The following is a 20,200-nucleotide window of genomic DNA, read 5'->3' as shown; positions in this document are numbered from 1 at the left end:
CCTTTCCAGGGCGAAGGGCGACGCGAAGCGAGGGCACCGAGGGCGTGGGGCTGGGGAGGGGCGAGGGGCTCCGCGGCGGCTGTTCAGCTCCGGAGGTCCATGGCCGGCGCGGCTGCCCACCTCCTCGTTTGGCGCCCGGGCCCGAGGGGCGGGAGAGCGAGCAGGAGGGCAGGGCAGCGGGCGGTCGAGGGCAAGGCGGCGGCGGCAGGAGGAGCTCGCTCGGCGGCGGCCGCACGGAACCGGACTCTGGACGGCGGAGGCGGCGTCGCGGGGTTTGCAGCAGCCTTCCACGCGATCCTGTGCCCCGCAGACAGGCTCACCGACCGCAGCGACCGCGTCCCCCCCACCCACCCCCGGCCCTTCTGGCCAACTGCCGCTCTCTCTCCTTCCCTCTCTCCGGACTCCTCTTTCCCCTGGTGTTCTTGGAGAAGGAAAAAAAAAAAAATTTTTTTTAAGTTGCAGAACCAAAGGCTGCTGAAAAGAGAGAGAGAAGGGGGAAAAAAAGAAAGAAAAAAACTCAACTTTGCCTATGCGCATGCGTGGTGAGGCCGGCCTATGACAAACTCCGCAGGATTTTAAAGCCGTACCACGGGCTGGGGTGCAGGGGGGCGGGATGCAATCCCTGCTCGAGCCCCCTTCTCTGGGCTCCCCATCCCCCAGGCATCTGCTAAAAGAGAGAGGTCCACTCCGCAGCCGCTGCCTGCCTGCTGCTGCCGCTCTCTTCGCTCCTTCCAAAACCAAGGACCCGCAGGAGGCTGAACCCCAACTTCCCGGGCTGGACTCTTGGGCTTGTCTTCCACCAGGCCCCTTCCACCGGGACTGCTGCCCTGTCACGGAACTTCTTGGAAGACCTCCTCTGCATTCTTACCCCTGGGGGGGTGGGGGGTGGGGGTCCCCAAACCCGGGGCGGGGCGTCTGGAGAATAGGGTAGGCACACATATCCTGCAACACCCTTATGGTAGTAGATTTGGGTACTTGGGTGCAAACTTGAGCATCTGACTGGGACCCTGGTCGCGATGTGACTCATGGTCTTGCCGGGTGGATCTTGGGGAGTGCCCTCAGGTGAGAAGCCTTCGAAGTTCAAAACCGTGTTCCCGGCATTGGAACTTCTAGACACTTCCAGAGACACCCGTGATTGTTGGGACCCAGGTGGGGCAGGGTTTGTGGATGAGTGACCCACACCTTCAGGCCCCCAAACAATACCTCACACCAGAGCTCAGTTCTTGTTCTCAGTCCTCCCCATTCTCCAGACATTCCTGGTGGAAGACAGACAGACACACACACACACACACACACACCCCTCAATGTCAGTCATCCACGTGGCATGCACTTGACCTTAAGGGCAAAATCCATAGCCAGGGTACTTGGGCTGGTGGCTGATCTGTTTTTCTACTTTCCTACCCCAATCCCACCCCTGACAATTCAGCGTGAGCAGGGAGAGGTTTTGGTGATGCTGTAACACCCTTGGCAGGCCCTTCCTGGTACTTACTTGTCTGGGTGACTGGACCCCTCCACAGGCCTGGCCTCCTCTGCTGGCTGCACCAACATGTCAAGTGTGGGGTTCCCATGAACTACAAGAGATGCCCTAACTCCCACGGGCTGGCTTGCTTTCTCCAGGAGCACACGCAGCCTTAAGGAGGAGTAGCCAAGTTTATCAAAGAGCCCCTTGGGACATCTTTCCTTCACCTCCTAAATCCACTTTCCCCTCACCCTCTCTGGCCTTCACCACGTAATGATCCTGTGGGTATTTTCCAGTTTTCCAATCTATCCTGAGATCTGCCCCTGGAAGACAGGGTCTAAACAAGAGGCATCTTTGCCTGCCAAACCCATCCTCCCCCAGTTCCTCTCCCCACCATTTTGCCCAACCACTGCAGTCTGGGTTTCTCTGGCTGGGGAAGCGCAGGTGCCTATGGGCAGGCACCCCAGATGATGCCCCTCCCATCAATTCCTCACCTCCAGTTCCTGGGTGAAGGAACTGAGAGGTGGCAGGAAATGAGTGGGCTAAGAATGCAGCCCCCAGAGGGTGCTGAAGCCACTGGCACCTGAGTGCCTGGAGGCAGTACACTTACGTGATCCTAGTCCTAAGAAAGAAAGGGACCTTCATGTGAGCATTTGTTCCATTCATGCAAGCCATTCCAGAAATACTGGTTACCAAACCACAAACCCTTTTTTTGAATTGTCATATTCTGAATTATCTTAATAATTTCTTCTTCTTTCCAATTACCTTGGCTTATTTGTGTAGACACAACCCTGTTTTGCTGTCTTTATTCTAGTGGCAGGTGGTGTTAGGTCATGTTTATGAGTTTGAACTCTTAGCCCAGCTGGTGTGGCTCAGTGGATTGAGAGCCATCCCATGGACTGAGAGGTCCCAGTTCAATTCCAAGTCAGGGCACATGCCTGGGTTTCAGGCTTGATCCCCAGTAGAGGGTGTGCAGGAGGCAGCTGATCAATGTTTCTTCCTCTCTCTCTAAAATATCAATAAAAATGTATTTTTTTAAAAAAGAGGATGAACTCTGACATCTAGAGTTCCAATTCCCTCTCTGTCACGTTCTAGCTATGAAAACTTGGACAAGTCATTTAGCCACTCAGTGCCTCAGAATAACAAAACAACAAACAAACAAAAACAGAGAAATATAATGACCTATCACACAGCAAAGAAAAAGAGAAATGTAATGACCTACCTGGCAGGGATACCATGAAAATTCAAAGATGACCTTGAAAATCAGGGACGTGGGGAGAATGAACCCTAGCGACATGCAGCACTTAGGGTAGGTCAGGCACTCGATACCTGCTCTTCTACAAAAGGCAGTTCTGAAAACAGGTTTTAAACTCCTTTGGTGGCAAAACTAGACCTCACATGACAAGGCCATTTATAGTCTTAATTTATCCCAGTTGGAGTCAATGTTCATACTGTTCACAGAAGAAATATGAACAGTGTTGGATTACTGGGTACTTCCCCAGACCTCACGGGGGCTGTTTGCAAATGAAATAAACATATGCCCTATTTTATCTTTCAAAAAAGTTCCAAAATGTCCGACAAACCTATCCGACCCCAAGGACTTCAGATGAAGGATTGTGGACCTTACCTGAGGATGTGAGTAATGGGGGTGCTGAGATTACACCCCGGGAGCATGTAGTACGCTCCGTGACAGAGTTTCCACAGCTGTAGCCCCAGTGCCTGGCACTTAGTAGGTGCTCAATATTTGTTGAATGACCAAATGAATACATGCATGGACAAAAAAGGCTAAGGGGAGCCAACTGGAAACCAACTTTGCCCCTTCAGTCAGGGGTGCTGCTCTGGAAAGCCAGGCTCAGTTGCAAGAACTAGTCCCATGATGGGTACTTATTGATCTGGCAGGGAAATGAACAGTGCGAAGGAGGGAAATCCATCCCTCTCCATCTCCATCTTCAAAGGTCTTCTTCCACAGACCTCCAGGTTGCGGAACTCCACCTTTCCCCTTTGCAGACCGCGTGCGCATCTGGGTGTATGCACTCAGATTGAGTCATCTGCAGACACACTGGCAAGGCATCACCATACTCCACTCATTAAAAATGCTTTTGAGTCTGTGAAACCAATAAATCAATATTTTTGGCTGCTCTCCCAACAGGGTTATTTCACAAAACAGAGTGCAAGATAAAGACTTTATGAACGATCTCATCCCTGTGCCGCTGTTCCCAGTGGGAGAAAGCAAGCCCTGGGTTGACATTCTGGGAAAATCGACCCCCCTTTCATGCCAGGCGAATAATATTTTATGGCCCTGGGTTTATGGTGGTGTTTTAATGATCCGCTGTAGAAAGCGGTTTTCTCTCCAGTCGCTAGAATTTGTCAAGAAGGGCTGGAGGCCATAAAAGAAGGGTGGGCCCCAGGGACAAACAGGCTCCATCTTCTGAAATAAACTAATAAAGAGTCCCAAGATGTTCACCCCTTCACCTCAGAGTCAAGACCAGCCGGGCTGCCTGCAAGGGGCCCCCACATGGAGCACTAAACAGGACAAAGAGGCCGGAAGGGGGTCAGGGGCTTCCTCGTGACCACATGGCCACAGTCAAAGTAACATCATCACATTGTGTTGTCACCAGCCACTGGCCTGGGGGAACCGAGGCTCCCTTGAGGTGAGAGAACACTTTTGGACACTGAGCTGATTCAAGGAGGTGCCTTGAAAAATCTCAAACTCTCCTGGCACTGGGCCTAATCACAGTGACCGCCTAACTTAGAGCCCTCTTTAATTTTATGGTTGAGTGCTTTTGGGGGGGCCCGCAGGGTTACTTTGATTTTTTATTTTATTTTATTTTATTTTTTTTTAGTTTTAAGCGATATCAGGGTCAAACAGACCTAAGTCCGAATCCCGGCTCAGGCTCTTTCTGACTGAGCGACCCGCTGGGGTCACTTCCCTTTCTGAGCCATGATTTCCTCACCTGCAAAGCAGAATGTACTGGGGTGTTCCAACCATTGGGGTAGCGCACAGAAGCCTCGCTCCAGCCTCTGCCATGACAGTAGCTGCTGCGATTATTTCCACACTAGGAATGTCTGCCCCTGGGTCCTGGGTGAAATCCTGAGACAAAAGAGTTGCCTGAGGAGGGAGGAGGCAGGGGTCCCAGAAAATGGAGAGAAATGTGGAAGGCGATTATAAGATGATCTGCCATGTCTGCACGACAGAATTCAATAAGCATGAGGCCGGTGAGTGCTGAGATATTCCACAGTAATCATAACTGCTGGTGACATTGATTGAGCCCTTACTGTGTGCCAGATGCCAGCCACTGTGTGAACTCTTCATATTATTGCTGTCCCAGCCTTGCCACTTCCTGCGGCAAATCCTAGTGTTACCCACACAGTGTGGAGACAAGGAAAGAGGTGGCAATTTCTACGTGCCCACGGTGTTTACTGTTCAAACCCAAGAGTTAGAACCCTGGGACTCTGACTCTAAGTATCAGAGGCTTAACCATCATACTTTACCTATCTAAAAATAAAGACGGAAGTAATTTTTTTTAGGACACCAAGTTTTCTTTATTTTTTGGGGGGAAGGGACATCATACTTCTGCCCAATTAAGAGAAACATTTTTTATCAGTACAGAGGTCTTCTTTTTACACTTATCATGCCATGAATCCATAGGGGATGGGTTCCAGCAGCTCCGGCTCCTTCCCATTGGTTCTCACAAAATGTGCTTCTCTGGGTGGAGCAGGCTGCCGCTTCAGCTGAACCCAGGTCCCCTTCTCTTTGGCTTCCTTCTTTTTCTGATCATTTTCTTTCACATGTTTCAGGAAGCTATCTCGGCTCTTAGAATGCTTAACATGCTCAATACGCACATTAATTCTCTTGGCAAGAATCTTGCCCTTGACTTGTTTGTTCACAACAATGCCCACTGCATGCTGGGTGACATTGTAGACTCTTCCAGTTTTGCCATGGTAACGTTTGTGGAGCATTCCTTTTTGAACAGTGCCCATTCCCTTTATGTCCACAATATCACCTTCCTTATAGATTCGCATGTATGTAGCCAAAGGAACAACTCCATGTTTTCTAAAAGGCCTAGAGGACATATCGCGGGTGCCTCTCCTCTTTCCCTTTGTGTTCGTCATTTTGGTGAATTACTGGAAGATGGAGGTTCCGGCCGAAAAGCGACGGAAGTAATTTTTAAAAGGTGTTTCCCTGGTTCCCAAATGTGCCCACACCCCCCCCCGCCTTGTCCTCTCCTACATGAGACTCACCTAAAGCAGAGAGAGACTTTTCTGAAAGTTTCTGGTTTATTCCACTAGTCACCAAACATGACTGCCACCAGAATCAGCCACACCAGGAAAGCCTAATTCAAGTCCAATTCAGTGGAGCTGTCAAAGATTTGTCCTTATGTCATTAATTGACCTGCTCTGAAGCCACGACCTCTCTGCCCTCATTCCACCACCACAGCGGGAACCACAGCGTCCATGCTGAACCATGCACCGTGCATTCTGACCTTGCATGGCAGTGTCCTTAGGTCCCCGCTCTCTGAAAAGGGCGTGGTCCGGTGCTCCTCCTGTGTTGTCTCTGATAAAGACAGGGTTCTCTTTCCCCAGCGCAGGTCACATCATTCTCCCGCTCAACATCCTTCAGGGACTCCCCAGTTTACCAGATGAAGCCTAAACAAGTTGACCTGCCTGCAAGGCTCATCAGAATGCATCCTTTGCTTTTGCTGTTCCCTCTGCCTGAATAGCTGTTCCTCTGACATGGGCACCCTCGCTTCATCCAGGTCATATTAACGTAATGCAGCTCCAGCTCTCCCTGCTAATGATTCGTTGTTTAAGTCTCTTCTTTCATCTTTATCTAAAATTATCTTATTTCATGTTCATGCATGTTTATTTATTTGTTGGGTTTTTTTTTCCCCCTCACTAGAACATAGGCTTCAGGGGGCAGGGGTTTATCTTTCTTCTTCAAAGATGTAACTTCCTGCCCTGGCCAGTTTGACTCATCGGTTAGAGCGTCAGCCCTCGGACCAATGAGTCTCAAGTTTGATTCTGGTCAAGGGCACGTACCTCAGTTGTGGTTCATCCTGGCCCTGGTTGGGGTGATGCGGGAGGCAACCAATTGATGTGTCTCTCTCACATTGATGTTTCTCTCTCTCTTCCTCCCTCCCACACTATCTGAAGATAAATGGAAAAATATCCTCAGGTGAGGATTAAAGAAAAAAAGATATAACCTCCAGCGACTGGCACAGAGAAAATGCTCAGAGTGAATGAATGAATAAATGATCATGCCCATAGTCAGATAATGGCTAAGCAAGGGTTTGAACTTCAGTAATTTGACTCTAAATAACAGAGGTTTAACCACCATACTTTATTTACCTATAAGTAAAGACAAAACTTTTTTAAAAGGTGTTTCCCTGTTTTCCAAAATACGTCCACACTTTTCCCCTGGCCTCTCTCACACAAAGCTTACCTTAAGTGGATCGAGTCTGATAAGAGAAGTAGTTTTCCTCTGAAGAAAGACAGTATTCCATTACTCTCCCCTCTTGTCTTATTGTTTTTTTTCTGAAAAGTTGTTTCTTCTTCACTGGTCTTTTCCTATAAAATGGTCAGTCTTGTCTATTTCATATTTTATGTGGGCCACTGAGCACCTAGATGCTGGATTTAGAAGGAAGATTTGCCCTTTCTGGGGAACACAAGCCCCTGTACTAATATGAAAGATGCTTTTTCATCAAGAGAGAGAAGAAAAATACTGGAATTTTCATTTTGTCTTATTTTATTTATTGTTTACAATTTTCAATATCATGTGCCTAAATCTGCATATTAGGGTTTAGAAATCTGCATGAGGTGTTAATAATTGCTTTTGTTCCCAAACAACCTATTACACAGCCATACTTCTTTGAGTACATAATAACAGGTCTTTTAACTCTTTAGTTAGGTTCCATTTTCTAGAAGGAGAATCTAGAAAACTAACGCTTTTCTAAAATTTTGGACTTCAACATGCTGTGAAACCGGCGGCAGAAGAATAAGACCTCATCAGCACACAGCTGGATAATGCTCAGATTTGGTTCTAACTAGGTTCTAACACAGACCAAATCTATCCCTTCCAGATAAGAAGCAATGAACAGCCCAGCCGGTGTGGCTCAGTGGTTGAGCGTCGACCCCATGCACCTGGAAGTCTCGAGTTCGATTCCCAGTCAGGGCACATGCCCAGGTTGTGTGCCTGATCCCTAGTGGGGGCATGCAGGAGGCGGTCAATCGATGTTCTCTCTCATCAATGTTTCTATCTCTCTTTCCCTCTCCCTTCCTCTCTCTTTCAAATCAATAAAGAAAAAAAAAGCAATGAACAGTCCTCCTTTCATGACCTGCGAAACCAACCCGGAGGACGCATTGGGATGAGTGCTAAAATGGAGTTTTCCCCAAGAAGAAAAGATCCTTGTATCTCAAGCCTGACTAAGAATGTGAACCTCTCTTCTTGTCAATTTCAGCTATGTGACACTGAGTTTTTAATATCAAACCAATAAATGAGAAAAATTTTAAGAGAGATGCGTGATGGCCAAATATCCAAATGAAAAGGCCAGAGTTTAGCTCTCTAGTCAATTACTTCGTCTTCCTGACACCAAACTGCAAATCAAACACCTAAGAAGCTGATGATGTTTTTTTTAACTTTTCAAGAATGTTCTGACATCGTAACAATTTCACATCTGATTGAATTTTAACTGGAGTGACTCCAATGTGATATCTTACTTCTTTACAGATATTCTCAACCTACTTAAAAGGGACCACAAATAATTCTAAACAGCAGAATCAAATCCCAATTCTTTTTAATTTTGTATACTTTGCCGCTATAATCATCAGTGCTCACTAAAGTGACACTGTTATGATTTTCCAAACCTGTCGCAATAAATCAGTGAATTTTGGATGAAGCCTTTTTTTTTTTTTCTCCACCCAGTTTAATCTTTGATTCACTGTTCTGTAAGTGTCCATTAAGGTCAAGTGACAATTCATTGACTTTGAAAAACATCAGAAACACTCCCAGGGCAAAAGATCCCAATGTCGCTGAATGTATTTAAAGTAAGTGGTTTTGACTTAAGCAAAGATTTCTACTTAACCCAGAAGAAAAGCAGTCACTCCTTGGAAATACCACAGAATTCAGGAAAATGGAATGAATGATGGCAAAGGATTAGATTTACCTATTCCAGCCAGTACATATATCTACTGAGTATATACAGGAACACGATGGCTCCACTCACGTGTCATTTGTGCACAATCCTCTTCTGCTCAACCCAGGAGCATGATGCTCTCAGTCATGCAGATATGTCATAACAGAGATTAGTCAGTCCATAAGCGCCAAACCTTCCTTGTTCTACATGCTGAGCTCAAGGATGTTTGAATCTCTCTGCTATTTAAAATGGGATTCAATCCATATGATAACAGCATCTATTTCAAAATTCAACAACAGAAAATAGAAACAAATCATAAATTTCAAGAGTTTGTATATTGGGACAGAATTATAGCTAAAGGAACTAAAGAGCAGTTTCACACACATAGATGAAAAGTAATAGCTGTAGGCTTGACTGATAGGCTATTCATTCATTCATTCATTCATTCATTCATTCATTCATTCTATTGTTTTCTCAGTCGACAAATATCCATGGATCATCTACTGTGGATCATCAACCACTCATTTAATAAGCGTTTTTGGTACACCCATTCATTCATTCGTCAAATGAGTATTGTATATGCCAGATCATGTTAGCTTATCTATTTTAGTCAACAGATAATTATTGAACACTTACCAGGTACTAGACCTGTAAGAGTTCATAAGAAAGTCCCAAATGTATGAGTGAGATGGAACCCCTCCGAAATGTGTTTGTAAACAAATCCTGAATGTTACTGCTGCTGAAGCGAGGTCACTGGGCCTGTGGCCTCTTAGCTCAGTAGATTTAGAACAGGGCTTAAAGGGCTTAGGAACCAAGTTCAACATTAGGGATTTCTCCTTGTGCTGGCTAGTCGTCCTAGAGGTCCCAGAGGGGTTCAGCAAAGGAGAAGGGCTGACTCCTGTCCAGGGGGTCACCATCAGAAGAGTCATTTGCGTATTGCCATACACCTGACCAAGTGGTCACATGGCCCAGATTCCATTGCTTCTTTTTATTTATTTTTTGTTTTGAACCCGGCTGTGCTGTCTTATATGGTATATTCTTCAGTTTGCTTCCAAATGTCCCCGTTTGTGGTGGAGACTTTTCACTTGGGCCATAAAAGAGTGACCATATTTTTTAATGGTGTCCCCCAAGTAAGTTTATTTCACACGTGGTTCATCTGTTTCTTCCTTTTTTTATGTTAAACTTTCCCCCGTTACCTACTACATGCCAGGAATTATGCAGAAATGAATGAGCCGTGGTTCCTGCTCTCAAGGGCTCACAATGAAGATAGTAAGGCACGTGCAATAGTGATGAGCAGTGTAAAACTTATTAATGCCACACAGTGAGGTATGTGGGACTCACAGCAATAGAGGAAAAACTGATCTGTTACTAAAGTAAAAAGGTAAGGGACTATGTCAGCTCCCGAGACAGGGCACCTCATCTGGATGCTTAGAGCTGTTGCCTGTCCAGCATTGTTTCCTCTTTCCTCTGGGAGGAGCACCTGATTGTCCTCTGAGGAGTCACCTGTCCTCTACTTCCATGCCTTGTGATTGGCAGGACTGGCTTCACCCCAGGATTCAAAGTATGAGCATGTGACTCAGGCCTGGCCAATCCAAGAAGAGTCATGTGACATAGATTAGACCAATGAGAGATGGTCTCTGGATTATGTTTGGGCCATGGTAGGATAGGAGAATCAACTTTCCTTTGAGATTGCTCACCTGGTTGGCTGCAGACATGGAGTTTCTGGGTGAGGGTCTGGAAAGAGCCGCATTGCATAAGCAGTGTAAATGAAGGCAACATAAAAGTGAGCAGAGGGAAAATGGGACATTGGTCTTCTGACCTTGTTGGAGCCCGTGGATGAGGCCTATATGAACCTTCCTTGCCTGCCTTTCATGAAATCAGTTTGCAATGGGTTTTATTGCTTTCCATTCAAAGAGTTTAGACAGTATACAACATTTGGTTGTTTTAGGAAAATTAATGTTTAAGTGAAAGAGACAAAGTCGGTTGTACGGTTAAATGGCAGACAACCTGTTCTCTGCTGGGGTTCGACCAGCCCCCAGAGACTAAAGGAGATTTAGTCCCCAGTTCCCTTGAGACCAAGCATCTTGTCAGGCCAGAAAGAAACCAAGGGAGTGAACACTCATGTATGGATGCTGGGAATGGGGGAGAATACATGTATGAGTCAAGCAGGGATTTGAGGAGCACTTTGAGGAGAAGCCCGTGAGGTCCAAGCCAGGAAGAGAGTATGTGAGGGGTTTCTCTTGGAGACAAAACCCTCTGAAGCTGGGCGATGGATGATGCGGCCTTGGCTGCGCCCACACCTACAGGACATTTGGCTCTCACATCTCGGAGACTATCGGTGGGAAAGTCAGCAACTACCTTTTAAACTAGTCTCTTGAATGCTGTAGTCTCTCCGATACTGTTTCATTTGGAGACATAATCAAATAATTTAAATAAATTAAATCCATTAAGGGTTGACTTTGGGTCTTAAAATCCAAATGCTCAGGGGGGAGAACAAAGGACCTTAGTGTCACTATGTCCATTAGGAAAATAATTTTATTTATTTATTTTTAATTTTTTTCCCTTTATTGATTTTAGAGCAGAGGAAGAGAGAATGAGAGACAGAAACATCGATCAGCCGCCTCCTGCATGTCCCCCACTGGGGATTTGGCCCACAACCTGGGCATGTGCCCTGACCGGGAATCGAACCGGCGACCTCTTGGTGCATGGGTCGATGCTCAACCACCGAGCCACACCGGCCAGACAGGAAAATAATTTCAAATAACTAGATCTTCCATGTGGATGCATCAACTTATTCCACAGACAATACCTGCTGCAAGGCTGCGTGCTGTGCGCTGTGCTCCAGGAAGGGAAACGGGCCGAAGCGGAGGGAAAGGTCTCGCCCCGGTGCTGCGAACACATCTTCCCTGCCTCAGAGAGCTTCCTCTCCCCTGGTGGCGATGTCTTCATTCATTTAGCCATTCTCCCATGGCTATGTATTGGCATCAACTTGTATACATATACATATTATATATAACAAAGTAAAAGCTCAGACGGCAGAATGTTCCAGGAAGAAGCTATCCTTTGAGGGTATATTAATTGTTTGGTAAATTGAGAATGTGAAAATTATCATGTGAAGCCCCTGCTACACCTCTAAAATTCCCCTTTTCTTACCTTCATTAAAAATGGAAAATCTAGGTCGGCCGGTGTGGCTCAGTGGTTGAGCGTTGACCCATGCACCAAGAGGTCGCCGGTTCCATTCCCGGTCAGGGCACATGCCCAGGTTGTGGGCCCGACCTCTAGTGGGGGGCATGTTCTCTCTCATCGATGTTTTTTTCTCACTAAAATCTATAAAGGGAAACAAAATTTTTTTAAAATGGGAAATCTATTAGTTTCTTTTTCAGTAAATACAGTAGCAAACCTGCTTGACTCCATCTTCAGCGGGCCGGGCGCAGTGGTGCAGCGGTTAGAGCCACACTGTCCAGACCATGGGCAAGAGCCACGGGGCTGCTGAGCCCTGGAATGTCGCTGGTCCGAATCCGTATGGGCCAGAAGTGCAAAATATAAACGGAATGTCAAAGTCTGAGGATGAAAACAGAAAAAAGATTCTAAAATATCTCATGAATAATTTCTATACCGATTATGTTGAAATTATAGTGTTTTGGATCTATTGGATTAAAAAGATGTATTATTGGAATTAATTCCTCCTGCTTCTTTTGACTTTTTTAAAACACGTGGCTACTAGCAAAGGTAAAGTGATGTGCACGGCTCGTATTATTTTCTGCTGGACATCGCTGGCTCAGAACAGGATCCGAAGTCAGTGAGGATGGAAATCTGGCTTCTCTCTTTCATAACTATATGGCACTGGGCAACTTAACCTCGCCGAGCCCTGGTTCCCTGAGCTCCCTGTCAAGGGGGTTACTGACATACTGACCCACTGGGTCGCTGTGAGCATGGACTGAGAAAATACACTGGCATAGCTCAGCGCCACGCTCGGCGTGTCGTTCCTTCTGAGTACACGGCAGCTATGCGGAGCCCCTGCAGGACGGCACCTGGGAAGTCAGAGACCGCGCTAGATCAGTGACCGCAGAAAAATATACCCTGAGCATTTGCATACATCCCTGACACTGAGCTCTTTCCTTTCGATTTGCCGTTTTCCTAAATCTTCAGCACTCACAGAATGAGGGCATTGTTCACGGACGGCCATGGTTAGCCAGGTTCCGGGAAAGCCCAAGTCTGATGGGCTAGGTGTTGGTTAATTAAGGACTAGTCCTCACTGTAATTCTGTGTGTACTGGGAAATACGTGGCACACACTGTTACTAGAGGGGATGTTTCCTGAGAGCCCACCACGGGCCGGACACGGCTCAGCATGTCACCTGAAGGCCCCGAAGCACAGCACAGGCGAGAGGTTTGCTCAGGGTCGCCCAGCCAGGGTTTGGCAGAGACAGAGCTCAACCCAAGATTGCTTAACCCTAAAAGTCAATCTATATATGACTGAAGCAGAAAATTCCAGGTACTACTATTGCCTTCCCGGGGGCCATGAAATTATGGGGCCTTGGTCAGAGTTCTGGGGACTGTTCAGAAGGGAAAGGTTGGTTTAGCTCAGGAGTTCCAGGTTATTGCACCAACGGAGAATCCGAGATCTCTGATCATGAAAGGTCTGCGTTCAAAAGCTTTCCATTCCTTAGTGACAAGGGTAGCAAAGAACATCCATCTGTAACAACGACCCCGTTAAAAGCCGCCCTTCTTCCCTGCGGTTCTAAAACATTACCAGCCAGGATTGCAAAAGTGGTAGAACTTTCCCTCTTGAGAATTTCCTAGGACCTTACAAACATGACCCCATTAATCCACTCGATACCCGGATGAGATAGGTAGTTGGAAGTTATTATTATTGCCACTTTCAAGATAGAAAACCTGAAGCCAGGAGAGATTAAGCAATTAGTCCAAGGTCAAATGGTGAGCTAGAGACAGACCTGGAAATGAAACAATTATCTTGAGAAATTCGACTCAAAGGCACAAACTGATTGGCCAGTTACTACCACGTGCTACTATCCAGTTAGGTGCTCTCAGTGCAAAATGACTGGTTGTTAAATGACATTTCTGAAGCTACATTGGGCTGAATTTATATGGAGTGTCCAAACTGACACCAGTTTTTTCCAAAATATTGGCTGAAGGAAAATACAGTTCCTGGCTCCAAATGTGGAATCCCTCTTACCTGGGTCTGTTACCTTCCCTCATACCTACGAGCACAGTCTGGGAAGAAACAGGAGACTTGTTCCTCAAAGAAGAACTGCTCCTGCTTTCTTGTCTTCAGAGATAATCTGTGCACATAAAAAGTTTAGGGGGATCTTGTCATTTACTCCGGTGTGGAGACTAAGGAAAGATGACCATAAACTATCTCTGAACTGTACAAACTCTGGACTCCAACTATTCACTTTGAGCTTACCGCCGCTCTTCAGCCAGATACCCCTTACTCCCTTCAGCTGTCTGCTTCCAACTACACAGGAACCGTAGGACCCAGAGTGGAAAAGATCCCCGGTGGGCCGGGAGGCATCCGTGCTGGGAGCTAACAACTCCCAGGGCATGGGCACAGGACATCGGTGTCCTGAACACAGTGCTGCTAATGATTCCACTTCTCCAATTGTGCAAAAAGCCCTGCCCTTCCAAACACGTGAAGAAAGTTCTTATTTCTTTCTGCCCACTTGAGGCATTGGTTATTTATTTATTTATTTATTTACTAACTTACCTATTTATTTATTTTTAGCCTCACCCAAGGACATTTTTGTTTGTTTGTTTTTGCATTTATCTTCAGATAGAGGGTGGGAGAGAGGGGGGAAGAGAGAGAAAAAAACACTGATGTGAGAGAGACACATTGACTGGTCACCACCCACAGTATCCCAACCTAGGCCGGGGCAAAATGCAACCAAAGTACGTGCCCTTAGAGGGAACCGAACCCGGGACTCTCCGGTCCATGGGCTGATGCTCTAACTGCTGAGCCAAACCAGCCAGGGTGAAGCATTGGTCATTTAAAGTCAACTATTCCATTATTAATTTTGACTGGTTTGGGGCACCATGAGATACAAACGCTGGAGGAAAGTAAGGCCGTTTAATGAGCTCGGTAGGGGACTATCTACATTTCCCAAAATGCCACATGTCATGCTCTGCGCTTGTTCTGTGAGAATTCAGTGGCCACTTTGGGATTTTGTTTGACTGGTCAAATCAGACTCGCGGAGAAATTCTTCTCCTGTGACTTCCTAATTTCTGCAAGTCCGGGAGATTTGGGACTGGTCATTCTAAGAAATTCCAGTTCTGTCCCCTAACGTGGATTAACCTTCTCACCTCTTGGTTCTGTGCGGATGTGGACAGCTCCTTCCAGAAACCAACTCGACGCAAGCCCTCTGCAGGAATGTCATCTTGCTGATACACAGCCACCGCGGGGGAATAAAGCTTATCCGTTTTCTTCGTTTCACAAAATCAACACTTGGGGGGTGGGGTGGGGAATCTAAAGGCAAAGCAATTACTTCTCTGGAACCCATTTCTACCTCCTTCCTCATAAATGAAAACACGATGCTCGGAAACCAAAGCATCCTCGACCATAGTGTGGGGTTCAAGTCCAACATCTTGTGAAGAACTACCCCGGGCATTTCCAAATGACGTTATGGTGTCTTAGTATTTCCAAAAGTCCTAGCTTGTTGGGATATTTCAACTGAGCCCTGTGGAAAGCTGTCCCGTTTAGAGGATGTTGGCTAGCATGGCATCATTTGCAAACAACCATGCTGTAAAATAAACTAAGAAAGGTAACGACCTTACCAAAGGAGCAGGAGAGACCAAGGCCATGGGTTTTGGCCACAGGCAAAGGGACTGATTTCCAAACAACCCCTGGCTAGTTCTGAAGCCTTAATTCTTCCAGACGTGCGCGGCATTTGGGAGGGAAAGGGGAAATGGTCCAGTGCAAAGTCTTCCGTGATGCTTCGCCACACTGGCACTTTTCTGTCTTTCTCACCAGGCACGCGTCTCTTATCATGCAAGTCAAGCAGGTCTCTCCTGCATTTCGAAAACCCAGTGCTTTATTGTCCAAAACGCTTGCCCTGGACTTGAGTGCATGTGTTTTGTGGAAGTACAAGTGGTAATTACACAAGTCTTTCCTTCCCTGTCATTGGCAACAGTCACCAGGGAAATTTACAGCCCCCAATATCCAGATCTGGAAACTGGTTATTAAACGTGGTCGAGGAAAACCCTGACGTGGCAAATGGCATCGGGACAAGCACAGCTCGGCAGCAGTTCTGTGAGAAGGGCTGGGGGTCAGCAAGTGGCCATCGGTTTGCTTTCATTAAACATTTTTACTATTTATGATAATGTGACTACTACTAATAGTTACCACGTCCATTTGTTTAGAATATAGTATGTGGCTGGCATTACACTAAGTGCCCATTTGATCCTTGTTTTATTTTATTTTTTTAAACAATCTCCCAGGAACGTATTATAATTTTAGGACGAGGAAACACACACAAGAGGCTAAGTAACCAGCCCAGGGCCATTTGTTTGGGACGTGGTGGAGTCAGCATTTCAACGGCTCCAGAGGCGTTGGGCTCAGATATGCTCCGGGGTCAGGCAGTTGGCACACTGGGGTGAAGTTGGCCAGGTGCAGTCTTTTAGAGAATAAGGGGACATGGAGAAACAGCAAGCATATCCCAGACTCCAAGCCTACCACTACCGTCCTGCCAGAGAAGTCTGAGACAGCGCTGGCCAGGAGTCTCTGAAGCCTAAACTCATCCTACAAGCCCTTGTTTTCCAGCCTCCGTCACTTGAAACTTGATTAAAGTTTAACAACGTTAAAAATGTTTAGGATAACCTTTTAAAATGAGATATCACATACAGAAAGAAAAGTAAACACATCTTAAGAATATGACTTGAAGAATTTTCCAAACTGAACACAACCATGTAACCAACTTCCCAGGTCAAGAATCACAGTGTCACCAGCATCCCAGAAACTCTGTGCCTTTACCGGTTGTGAACACCGCAAGGTTAGCTGCTGACCTGCCGGCTAACCCTATCGGAGAATGCTGTCTGTTTCTGAGCTTTGCATGGATAGAACCATATAGTATGTGCTCCTGTGTCCACCTGCTCTCACCTGATGGCGTGGGAGATCATCCGTGTGCTGCGATATTGCCTTCTCGGTGGCTTGCGTTCTCAGTTCTAGCGTCCGATATACTCACGTCAGTACTTCGTACCTGAGCAGCGATGGAGGGAGCGCTCCTTTGATACAGGTTCTAAAGACTGACACAAACCACTCTGCGACTTTGTTAGCTATGAAGAGATTTTTGTCAAAATACATTTTCTAAGAATTTTCTCATTTTACCCCCTCGTAGCGCACATCAGGTAGTGAGGAGACATTTAACCCCCGTTGGGTGGGTTTAGACAGAGGCCGCCTGCAGTCACAGGGGGTGCGTGCTACCCTAAGGGCAGGTGAGCCCATAGCTGTATGAGTGAGGTTTCAGTTGCGGTGTCTTGATGGCCAACCTCATGCTGAACACACAGCCCGTTGCTCCTCTCTGGGTCAGAAGCCATTCCAAGGAAAATCAACCAGTCCCTAAGGCTGTTTCGCTGTGAGCGTGGCACACTGCTGTGGCATTTGATGTCTGCCTCCTCAGAGTTCATCTTCCTTTCTTATTAGGGGCTCCACCCTTTCCTCTTTCTTGATCAGAAGACCGAGATGGGCCCCATTCCCAGCAGGGACAAGCACACGACCCTCCCCTAACAAGAGAAATGTAGTCCTGGGTCTCACATGCCACCTCGAAGGTGCTCAGTGATGCCTTCACACGAAGGTGCAGAACCAAGAAGAGAAGAGTGAGAAGTCATTTCAGTTTCTGGGATGAGCCTCACCGGAGGCCCACTGCCTCTACACTATTGCAGGAAGCGATGGGTGTATATATTTATTTTTGCTCAAAGTATCTTGTGTTCGTTTTGTTTTTACTCCTTTCTTCTTTGGAGAGGGTATTTACAAAAGAAACAATCCTGAAAGATGCATTTATTTAAATAAATCCTCATATTTCTCCTCTCAAATCCAAAGAGCCATAACGTCCATATCCAGTGAGTGGCAGTTAGGTAGACGTGGAGGTTTTGTCTTGAATTTATGCAAAGTTTCTCTCCTGAGTTCTCTCTAAGTGAAGTCACTGTGTTGACACAGACAACATCTGTTTTTAAACCATAGAAATGCTGGCTTTGCGCTGCACTTGGGAGAGGGTCTCTGCCACCCACATCGACCAGTCCTTCCATAGACGCTCCTGCGATCCCTGGCAAAGGAAAGGCGAAGGGAGGCAAAGATATTTTCAAACAGTAGGGAAAACTGGTCCAAACAACAGAGCTGTTGGTTCAAACAACTGTTGTCTAAAGGCTTTGGAATTCTTTTTCTCCAGCCAGTGTATCATCCACACTGGCAGCAGCACATTCTTTTGAAGAGAGAGATTTATGCATTCGTTTCTGCACTTTACAAACCCACCACAATGCCCGGCCAGTGAGGCTCCGTGGATTGAGCACACTCCCGTGGACTGAGAGGTCCCGGTTTGATTCCCAGTCGGGGCACATGCTCGGGTTGCGGGCTCCATCCCCAGTAGGGGGCGTGCAGGAGGCAGCCGGTCAAGGTTTCTCTCTCACATTGATGTGTCTCTCTCTCTAAAAAAAATCAATAAAACATATTTTAAAAATAAAAATAAAAACTCGTCACAAAGGGGAGAAAGAGTGACTGCAGTGTGGAAACCTGACAACACAACCTCAGCCAAGTGATGGACCAGAAGTCATGCTGAGGGTATGGGTGCTTGATGTGATGTGGTAAGAACCGGGCTCGACCTCTGTGGTCTTCCTCCTGTAAACCACACCCCCAGGCTAATCATGAGAAAAAGATCAGACAAATCCCTGTGATATACCTGACCCGTACTCCACAAAACCATCAAGATCTTCAAAACAAGGATGGGGAGAGACTCACAGCAAGAGGAGCCTAAGGTGACACGTTAACTGGGTGCAACGTGGTACCTGGATGCGATCCAGGAGCAGAAAAGGGACATTCGGTAACATGAAGGAAATATGAGTGGACTTTAGTTAATAACAATGCATCAGAGGTGGTTTAGGTGGTGACAACTGTTCCTGTACTAATGAAAGGTCTAAGTAGGCGGAAACGGTGCATGCAGGGGAGGGAGTTTGCATGGGAACTCTCTGCACTACCTACTCAATATTTTGAAAATCTAAGACTGTTCTAAAAAATAAAGTCTATGGAAGATAAAGTGTTTTTAAAAATCTATCACTGGATTTCTGTTGCTGCAGGAGACTTTCCTAAAATCCAGACACCAAAGTGGGTCCCTGAAATGATTTTAGGTGGTTCATGGACAGAGTCTTAAATAACCTTGAACCCCATGGTTCCATGTCCCTTCACCGGTCCCATCTCAGTCCTGATTCAGTCACCAAGAGGGACTCCCAGGTGAGCGCTGGCAGCTTCTCTAGCCTTCGCCGCCTCCCTTTGAACAAAAAAGAGAAACCTTCAGGCTCAGAACTTGGTTTTTATTACTTTTATTGTTCTTAAACTTGGTGATGTCTGTGTCCTGGAAATGACCATACTTTCTCATTTATGAGAGTCATATTTCTTTTCTTAAAGTAAATTTATTTAAATAACAATGGGAGCCCATTTAATTCTTTAATAACATTTTTTTTTCTTTATTGATTTTAGAGAGAGAGGGAGGGAGAGGGAGAAAGACAGAAACATTGATGAGAGAGAACATCGACTGGCCGCCTCCTGCATGCCCCCCACTGGGGACCGGGCCCACAACCTGGGCATGTGTCCTGACCGGGAATCAAACCGGTGACCTCTTGGTGCATGGGTCGACGTTCAACCACTGAGCTGCACCAGCCAGGCCCATTTAATTCTTTTTAAAAATTACTTAACTACAACAACATAGTCCTCAGATACATGAAAAACCAGGAAAGTGGTATTCTAGTGGCTGAAGTTGAGAACCACACCTGCAGCATGTCACTCAGGCCCTCTCCCCCTGGGGACACCTGTCCAGCCTCTCACTCCAGATGCTCGACCCTGCAGCCCAAGGATGCCCAGGAGATCAGAGGTGCAGAGATCCAGGGCTCAGAGGAAATCAGAGAGGCCACGGAGAGCAGGTTTAATTTCCACGTGCAGCTCTGCCTGGATTCTTCCCACGTGGCTTGTTTCCACTGGGGTCCATGGCCGTCCTCTCATAATATGGGTCCGCAGTAGCGCTGATGAAGCAACCGATTCCTTTTGCCCCCATGAGCTTTACAGGTGTGTCAGCGGCCAAACCTGCAACAGGGAAGCAGGGCTGGGTGAGTGCCCGTGGGATCTGACTCCCAGCCCCACGTGTCCCTTCCATGTGACCTGGGGCCCGACCTCTCGGAGCAGAGGAGCTTGCTGAGCACGAGGGTCAAAGCCTGACTCTATCACGGACCATCTAGGGCCCTTGGATGAGACAATGTACGCTCCCTGGACCTCATCTTCCTTGTCTGTAAAGTGAGCATAGTAATACTCCCTGCGTGGGATCACCGTGAGGGTAAATGAGTTCATGTAAACACAGCACTTAGCACAACGCTGGTACCCAGTAAGTGCTCTATAAA

The 20,200-nt window shown here is 46.7% G+C and overlaps 1 protein-coding gene across 1 annotated transcript; it reads right to left on the bottom strand.

The window, feature by feature from the left end:
- Window positions 1–5,089: 5,089 nt before the first annotated feature.
- Window positions 5,090–5,575, bottom strand: LOC118633440 (60S ribosomal protein L21-like). Its single transcript, XM_036267352.1, has one exon. The coding sequence runs from the start codon at window positions 5,570–5,572 to the stop codon at window positions 5,090–5,092; it is 483 nt and encodes a 160-aa protein (XP_036123245.1). The 5' UTR covers window positions 5,573–5,575.
- Between the last annotated feature and the right edge of the window lie 14,625 nt (window positions 5,576–20,200).

This window comes from Molossus molossus, unplaced genomic scaffold (assembly GCF_014108415.1).
Source record: "Molossus molossus isolate mMolMol1 unplaced genomic scaffold, mMolMol1.p scaffold_m16_p_18, whole genome shotgun sequence".
Lineage (NCBI taxonomy): Eukaryota > Metazoa > Chordata > Mammalia > Chiroptera > Molossidae > Molossus > Molossus molossus.
Note: the sequence above shows the minus strand (reverse complement) of the source record. Positions and strands in the feature narration are given on the sequence as shown.